The sequence below is a fragment of the Zerene cesonia genome, chromosome 23 (assembly GCF_012273895.1).
Source record: "Zerene cesonia ecotype Mississippi chromosome 23, Zerene_cesonia_1.1, whole genome shotgun sequence".
NCBI lineage: Eukaryota > Metazoa > Arthropoda > Insecta > Lepidoptera > Pieridae > Zerene > Zerene cesonia.
Window position 1 is genome coordinate 2848467 of NC_052124.1, and position 8958 is coordinate 2857424.

The 8958-nt window shown below is 34.6% G+C and overlaps 1 protein-coding gene and 2 long non-coding RNA genes across 3 annotated transcripts; all 3 read right to left on the reverse strand.

The window, feature by feature from the left end:
• Positions 1–85: 85 nt before the first annotated feature.
• On the reverse strand, positions 86–725 carry LOC119836309 (keratin, type II cytoskeletal 3-like). Its single transcript, XM_038361606.1, has 2 exons — positions 566–725; positions 86–447 (listed from the first exon to the last, which is right to left on the reverse strand). Exons 1-2 carry the CDS (start codon positions 633–635, stop codon positions 245–247), a joined length of 273 nt encoding a protein of 90 aa, XP_038217534.1. The 5' UTR covers positions 636–725; the 3' UTR covers positions 86–244.
• A 3740-nt stretch (positions 726–4465) lies between these two features.
• On the reverse strand, positions 4466–5073 carry LOC119836314. Its single transcript, XR_005288092.1, has 2 exons — positions 4814–5073; positions 4466–4637 (listed from the first exon to the last, which is right to left on the reverse strand). It is a non-coding gene; the product is annotated as an uncharacterized LOC119836314 (long non-coding RNA).
• A 2190-nt stretch (positions 5074–7263) lies between these two features.
• On the reverse strand, positions 7264–8218 carry LOC119836312. Its single transcript, XR_005288091.1, has 2 exons — positions 7583–8218; positions 7264–7438 (listed from the first exon to the last, which is right to left on the reverse strand). It is a non-coding gene; the product is annotated as an uncharacterized LOC119836312 (long non-coding RNA).
• Positions 8219–8958: the final 740 nt, after the last annotated feature.

The window sequence follows — 8958 nt, forward strand, 5'->3', positions numbered from 1 at the left end:
AAATTTCATGAAAATCGTTGGAGCCGATTCCGAGATCCCAATTATATATATACAAGAATTGCTCGTTTAAAGGTATAATAATTTATTTATTATGTATTTTATTGAAAAGAAAATCTATAATACTTTTGTAGTTGAGGCAAAACAAAAATAAGGCCAATTAACAATTTGTTACATTGTATTTATGTTGTACTAACAAGAAAAGAATAAAATTTTTACATTTGTGACAGGAACGCATAACATATGGTTACTCTCGATTTTCATGCTCCGATATTAAGTTATCTATTAATACGGCTGGAACATCGGCTGTAAACCCGCCGTCCATTCCTTCTTCTCCAACCCCTTCTTCTCCAACCCCTTCATAGCCATCACCCAATCCATCACCCAATCCATCACCCAATCCATCACCCAATCCATCACCCTCCCCGCCGAAGTCATCCATTCCTAAATCTGGAATACAAATACGATTAACTTGTAAATACAATGAAACAGATGGTTTGGATATATATATATTTTTTTTGAATTATTTTCTCTAGTATAATCATAAAAATATTTATGTAAAACAAACCTTGCGCGGCAACAGACATACTGTGAAGTGCAACTAGCAGCAAGAACGACATCAAGAGCTTACGAGACATATCGCCACTAATCCTGCGTACGACTCGCGGATACACTGGGAGTGTGCTGAGGCCGGCTGAGTTGTACTTTAAATACAAGAGGTAATTGTTAATAGATAAGACCGGACGGCTGCAATTACCAAACCATGGTGAGTATTTAAACTCGTCTGTAACTTGATAAAAATTCTTATTTTTTTGAGTTTAGGCGTACCGAAGGATTCCATCCTTTTATTGTTGATATCCCACCTATTCGAACTCGTCGCTTCGAGTCTTCCTTCATCATTAATACAGCTAAGGAATGGAATTCCCTCCCCGCCACTATTTTTCCTATCCAATACAACCTCTCAAACAAAACTCTTCAAAACCAGGGTGAATAGGCACCTTCTAGGTAGACGTGCACCCACGTAGACCACATCTCCACTTCCCATCAGGTGGGATTGTGGTCAAGCGTCTGCCTATCGACTATAAAAAAAAAAAAAAAAAAAGTTTACATAATATTTTATTTACAAAAACTGTCGGTAGACAAATTGCAGATCATACCTACTAAAAAAATTCCTCACATTTTTTTCTGGTCTCTTAGAAGGTGTACTACTTAGGGTACTTAATAGAATGAATTGTTTTCGAGAAGTCATAGAACACATGTAACTAAGTCGATATTCTGATGCGATATTCGTTCACGGGTACTTTCTGACCTTACAAAACCTGCATCTCTTTAAATAGTACGAGTTATTGATGGTCTTTGTGGAGCAAAACAAGGATCTTGACTACGCCATTTTATTACATTTATCTTGCTTATTCGCAAACCATACTCTCTATTGAAGTTGCAAATGGCTTAAAGTGTTTTGTCTTCAGGGTTCAAAGAACAGCTGGCAAGAAACTCTATTCTTTTCAAATTATGTCCATTTAAACTTACCATCTTATCCTACTAATATTATAAATGCAAAAGTTTGTAAGGATGTGTGTGTTTGTTGCTCTTTCACGCAAAAACTACTCAACCGATTGCAATGAAATTTGGTACGTAACAGCTGGACAACTGGAATAACATATAGCTAACTTTTTACCTCGATATTCCTACGGGATACGGACTTACGCGGGTGAAACTGTTTTAATAAAATTCATGATAAAGGGCCACAATGCATGGCCTTTTTTCCATTCGTTAGTCATTACTAATTTGAGCAGTTTAATAATTGTGGCTAAATAAGTAACCGATAACAATAATAAATCAAATGTGCTACGCGTGTATACATAGTAGACCATATAGTGTTTATAGTGCTTTGCATGAAATGGTTTACTTTTCATCGAACAGTTTGGTTTTACTAAGAAGCGCTGGACCGCTGATACTGGAGTGGCTCTGTTGTCACACATATATAAAACGTGGGAAAACTCAAAAAACGCTTTGGGGATATTTTGTGATCTTTCCAAGAGATTTGACCGTGTAGAACATTCTACTTTATTACAGAATCGGAATTTATATGATATTAAAGGTTTAGCTCACAACCTCATATCTTCATATCTTCAGAATAGGGTACAGACCTTTTTTATAAAAAGGTTTTTAGTGGTGTGTCGGTCACAATCGACCGTGTTCCGCAGGGATCTTTTTTTTTATATATTATAGCGGGCAAACGAGCAGGCGCGTCACCGGAGATTAACGCCGCCCATAGGCGTTCACGCAATCTGGAGAGTTGCAGGAGTGTTACCGGCCTTTAAGGGACGAGTACGCTCTTTTCTTAAAGAAACCCAAGTCATAGTGGTTCAGAAATGCTGAAGCGGGTAGATCGTTCCACAGAGGAGTAGTGCGCGGTAAAAAGTTCCTCCTAAAGCGCACTGTGGATGATCGCGACGTATCCAGATGGTGACAGTGATATTTTAGTTTGTGGCGTGTCGTACAGTGGTGAAATTCAGCAGCTCGTATTGTTCCGAACAGCTCTTCAGAGCATTCACCGTGATCACCGTGATCTATTTTGGGTCCCTTTTTTGTTCCTGGTCTACATTAATGATCTACCTTATTATTTGCAGGATATGTGGGAAATAGTACTCTTTGCAGATGATACAACATTAAAATATAATGCTGATAGGTATGAGCCAAATGTTGACGAACTAAACCTTGCTCCAATTGGTTTAGAGCCAATAATAGCAAATAATTTATTGTTAAATGTAAAAAAAAACAAATTATGTAGAATTTAACCTTCCTAATGTAAAAAGGGTTAAAAGAAATATTATTCTAAACGTACGGGGACGTAATACTCCTACGAAATCGACTCTGTTTCTTGGGATGAAACTAGATGAGAAGCTACAATATTAACACAGCCGTTGCTAACTTCAGTTCAGATGAATATACAGTTCGAAACATTAGGCATCTCACCGAAGTAGATACGGCAAGATTAGATTATTTTGGCTACCATGGCGTTACGCCTTAATTATCTGTATTTTCTGTTATCTGTGACATTAGAAAAAGCAACACGCTTGACCATTAGGATTCAAAAAAGAGACCATTAAGATTTAATACGTACTGGACATGGATCTTTATTTAGATGGAATTATTATATTTTACTTGCATAATATGTATTTTGTACCATATAATTACATTGTGTTATTTGTCTCTCTACCGTAAAAATATACCTACTACTTTTATAGCATCATGTCCTATGGAATTCTGCTATGGGGCAGCGCAGCAGATAATTTTCGTGCGCGGGACTAACCATTAGATTAAGCAGAAGATTCCTGGTACCTTCACTATACCATCCTAGTATATATTTAATAACATTTTACGAGTACACTACAACACTTACTTACAAGAATAGGTGATAGACATTAATATGACATGAAATGCCTGTTTTTCGTCTTCTAAAGTAAAATATTCATTTATGGGACAAGCTATACGCTTTTACGACAGAATTTCTAGTAGTATTCAAGAGTTTATTAGTGCTTTTCACTGAAGAAGCACAAGACAGTTCTTTGGAACCATTGTTATTTATACATATTAATTATGTATTAAAATATAGTAATAGCGGCTATATAGCAGTTGTGGTTCGGTAGTAAGAACCTCGGACTTCAAAATCGATAAGTCGGGGTTCGAGACCGGGCGAGCGAGCAGTAAATGGCCAGCGTGGTGGATTATGGTCTAAACCCTCATAGCAGGCCTGTGTCCCAGCAGTGGGAACATATATGGGCTGATGATGATGAGGATGACGAACTACAAAGTTTCTTGCCTATGAATTTTATTATCTACAAATAGAAGTCTTCGAGTATATTTGCGTCACGGATTCTTGTAGCTTTAGAATTTCATTTCCGTCTGTACCGTAAGAAGAAAAATTTGTTTTTTCTGACCATTTTTTATTGGTGGGTGCCATAAACCACTTTTTTAATTTACATGGCCTCTCCCCAACCACAATTCTGTTGATTACATCAACACCTGATGATTACAGCGGTAAGCGCTATAGGGCCTGCCAAAGAACCTTCAGTCGCAGTCGGGTAAATAAGAGATATGTTATGGGACTCTGTTTTATTTATCTATTTAATGTTCTTTACAAACCCCAATCAAGTTTTTATATGTTCCTCGTCAAACTGATACTGGAAATAAAATCAAGTGCGTGAAGCTCCTGTTCTACGTTTTGTCTCAAAAATTTTGTCGGAAATTAATGCTTATAATATAATATTGTCCTAATTGTCCTGGTTGGTTGTCAAGGTGTTTGCGTTTGAAGAAAAGCGTTCAAGACTATCTAACTATATATCTTATAGATTTAAACAGAGACAAACGAGTAGTTTAAAATTGGCCCTTATCCTGGCCCGTCTATTGACGAACCACAAAAAGAGATATATGCAACACACAATAAATGAAATGAAACAACAACATTATTTAAGTATTTATTACAGGAATAAAGCGTAACAATTACTCCTCATGTTCTTCTTCCTTTACTTGTTCTGCGATCTCATCGACTAAATTCGCTGGTACTATAGAGTTACTTACAACTATATCTTGGCCATCGGGGCCGGGCTTCACAAGATACTCATCAACCTCCTCAGCTGGAAAAACGTTTACTTCTAATTAATTTTTTGATTCAGTTATCTACGTATCTAGGTGCGAAACCAAAAATAGCTATATATATGTGCATCATGTAAGGAAAACATTAATGAGCAATAATTGGCACGAGGCAAAAATGTCTAAGAATTAATGACAAAAATATTTGAATAAAACAAACCTGCAGCAGCAAACTTGAAATTTATAAGTGCAACTAACAACATGAAAGATATCACGATGTGACGGGACATTTCGTCAAAAATATTGTGATCAACTTGCGACACTATGAATGCGCTGAGGGCGGGCGAGTTTAACTTTAAATACAAGAACTAATTACCGATCGATAATAATGAGTATCGAAAAGACCGGACGGCTACAATTATCATTCCATGATAAGTATTTGTACATGTACGCATACTCTGTTTAACAGAGTAAATCACCCTCGGCACAGGTTACTAAATAATCGCTTTATATTAGATACTTATTGTGTTATAATTGAAACCCATTGCCCTTGTCTAATCCACCTCTAACAGAATATTAATTATATTAATATGCAATATTGATTATCCAATAATTCAGCTGAAATTTAACGATTTACAATGAATAATAATTAAGAAGGCTCAATCTTTAAATGTTTTTAAAACAATGGTTCATAATTATTATTTTTCCTGCCATTCTTAGATCAATGTACGTATATTCATTATATTTCACTTTTTATTATATTCATTATCTTTATGTATGTAGCTATTTACATCTATTTGTGTATGTATATATGTGTGATAATATAATATATATTTTTACTGTATTGAAATTTGTATAAGAAATTTTATTTATTTATTTTTTTTTTTTCGTTGTATATATATATATATATTTATGCTCTTCCCTACTCCTATCCTCTATTTTAACTTCTCTCAGTACAACCGGTTGTCTGGAAGAAATCGCTATTTAGCGATAAGACCGCCACTTGTGATAATGTTCCCTAGGTTAAGTCTCAATTTGTAATTATTCCAAAACAATAAAGCATAAATAAATAAATAAATAAATAATGAATATGCAGGCAAGCAAGTCATTGTAAACCTATATATGTAGTTTGTTTCTGTTTGAGTGGGAAACGCCCTACAGCCATTTGACTGATTTATGCAGTGAATGCAATGAATTTTGACTTGAACACATCACATTATTGATATTAACTCTGACTGTTACAGTCAGAACTCATTTATTGGCCGCTAAAGTTTAACCAAAATGACTTTTTTGTCAGATTAAAAGAATATATAATTCTGTATATTTTATGGCATTTTTATGTTTCAAATATCATAAAATAATTGTTACATAGTTGTTGTCATTAAATGCCATTTTATATTAATATATTTTATTCATAGGAAACAATATGAAATCGTTTCTCGCCCTAAAAACGACAACGAGAAATATATAAGTTCGTCAAAACTCGGTAAAAATTTGTAGGAATCATCTATTTGCCGCCATTTTAGGAAAGATCGTGGGGCACGATAGACAAATAGATATAAACGTGGCAAAGCGGGTCGACAAATCGTGGTCTGCATGCTAGTGGTGGTGTGCACGCTAGCTAGGGGCAATTACAAAATCCACTCTGTTTAGCTGAAAGCACTCAGGTAACACGTACATTTGAGTTTAAGTTTGAGTGTATATCCAACGGAGAAATAAAATTTGAATTCGTACCTGACATTAGCGCATTCTAATAAACAAACTTATCAGCATTGTACTATTGAGCATAGATTTTTTTTTGTCATAGCGGGTAATTAAGCTGGTGGTTCACCTGACGGAAGGCAATCACCACCTCCCATAAACATTTGCTGAGGTAGTGCCTCTGCGAATGAGCTGCCTGCTTTTAAGGTGAAAAGGATTGAAAGCAACGAAATTGAAATATTTATCAATATTATAAAGACAGAAAGCTTCGCAATCGAAGGCATCGCGGACACTTTCGGCTCTAATATGGTTTTGTTATTTTTTTAACAATAATAATGCAGGTCGAATCCGAGGGTTTCTACTTTAAAAAAATCTCCTTTATAAAGCATTAGCGGTCCGCCGACATTGCCCGTGGTAATTATATAGCCTATAGCCTTCCTCAATAAATGTGCTATCTAACACTGAAAGAATTTTTCAAATCGGACTAGTGGTTCTTGAGATTAGTGCGTACAAAAAAATAAACAAACTCTTCAGCTTTATAATATTAGTATAGATTTGAATGCTTAAAACTTAAATTTAAATTTAGCAATAATAAGATCGTATTTATTTTAATTAAAATTTTAATACACTAATACTCTTTCTGTCAATGATTTATTATTCTTAAGATGTGTCTGTGTGGTTCTTTGTTATAATTGTCTCTATCGGTTCCATTCTGGTCACTGCATATTCCTATTTCAAGTAGTAATTAACATGTATCATAGAAGGATTTGAAAATTTAGGAGCATATAAATAAAAAAAGAAACCCAAAGCATATTGTATGTGTAAACATTAGGCAATATTTAATAAAAATTGAAAAATCGTCGATCGTATTAAGATGTCGTACTACTAGGATTATTTTACAAATAGCTAACAGGTTAAGGCCACCATCGGCAATATATTTTTTTAATCTTACTATTAAAAGAAATGTAAAACCATTTAAGTATTTATTATACAAGCGAAGAGCGGAAAAATAACATTTACTCTTCGAAGTTTTGCAGTGAAACTAAGAAGTCGTTTATTAATTCCTTTGGAACCTCAATTTTATGATACACTTTGTTTTCATCTCCTCCGTCCAGATCCTCGACAGTTTCATCTTTGATTTTCTCTGAAAAGAATTATTCTTCAATTTCATGATCTTCATGCAGACATGTGCGATTTAGCAAACGTTTTAAATACATAAAAAGCAGACTGAGAGACAAAGACATTATTATTAATACTAAAAAATGAAAATATTTATGTAACAACAAACCTTTGCCGACAACAAATATACTGTGAAGTGCAACTAGCAGCAAGAACGACATCAAGAGCTTACGAGACATGTCGCCACAAATACTGCGTACGACTCGCGGATACACTGGGAGTGTTGTACTTTAAATACAAAAAATGTATTCTCATAGATAAGAATGAGCGACGATAAACACCGAACGGTTATAATTTATATTCCGTAGTAAGCATTTTAATAAAAAATATGGTTGAGGGCAAAAAAAAGAAACATGGATGGAGACATGACACAGGGAGAGCCTTATTTAATCATCCTCTCTGATTGACGACTGTTTACTTACTTTAAATACAATTTTTTTATTCCTTCAGTTGGTGCGATAGCTAAATAGTGTCTCATGGTGTGCCGTAGTGACTGATGGCTTGTAAGAGAGTTGTTACCGGAAAAGAAGCACATTCATACTTCAACTGTATTTGTCAAATTCATTTTAATTGCAAATATATATATTTTAAATGCGAATAAACATTCGACTATTTAAATGTATTGGGCACACCGATATAATACACTCTCGTCTGATAAAGCGATTTTTAAATTTTTGTGTCAGTTGTTTTTAAATATGAAATTGTTCTCTTTTTCGGCACGAAATACAAGATAATGAGGTCGCTATAATATCTACTATATAAAAATAAGTCGGGTTTTCCTTCCTGACGCTATAACTCCAGAACGCACGAACCAATTTCCACGGTTTTGCATTCGTTGGAAAGGTCTCGGGCTCCGTGAGGTTTATAGCAAAGAAAATTCAGGAAAAATTTCAGCAGAAAAACAGGAAAAACGAAATCATTTATTTGGTGGCGAAACGGAGTTTGCCGGGTTTGCTAGTTTCTTTATAAATCACCTTCTGTTAACCGCGACTTCGTCCGCGTGGTTATGAAAATCTATGAAGATAAGTAAAAAGTATCCTATATATAGCACTCGGAAATAATGTAGCTATCTTTTGGTGAAAGAAATTTAAAAATCGGACTACTAGTTTAGCCTTTAGGTTACAAACAAACAAAAAAACTTTTCTCTGCATTATATTAGTATAGATAATATTATTATCAAAATATATAATGCATCTAGTGTAATCCTACTAATATTATAAACGAGAAAGTTTGTAAGTATGGATGGATGTATGAAGGTATGTATGGATGTTTGTTACTCTTTCACGCAAAATCTTTGAACCGATGACAAATTGGAATAACACATAAGCAATTTCTTATCCCAATATTCCTACGGGATATAGACTTACGCGGGTGAGACCGCGGATGAAAGTGCGGGGTGCAGCTAGTTAGCTTATACCTAGTCTTGCCATAAATATTGTAATAAAGAAAAAAGAAAATTGTTAACTGCAAATAACATTTATTACT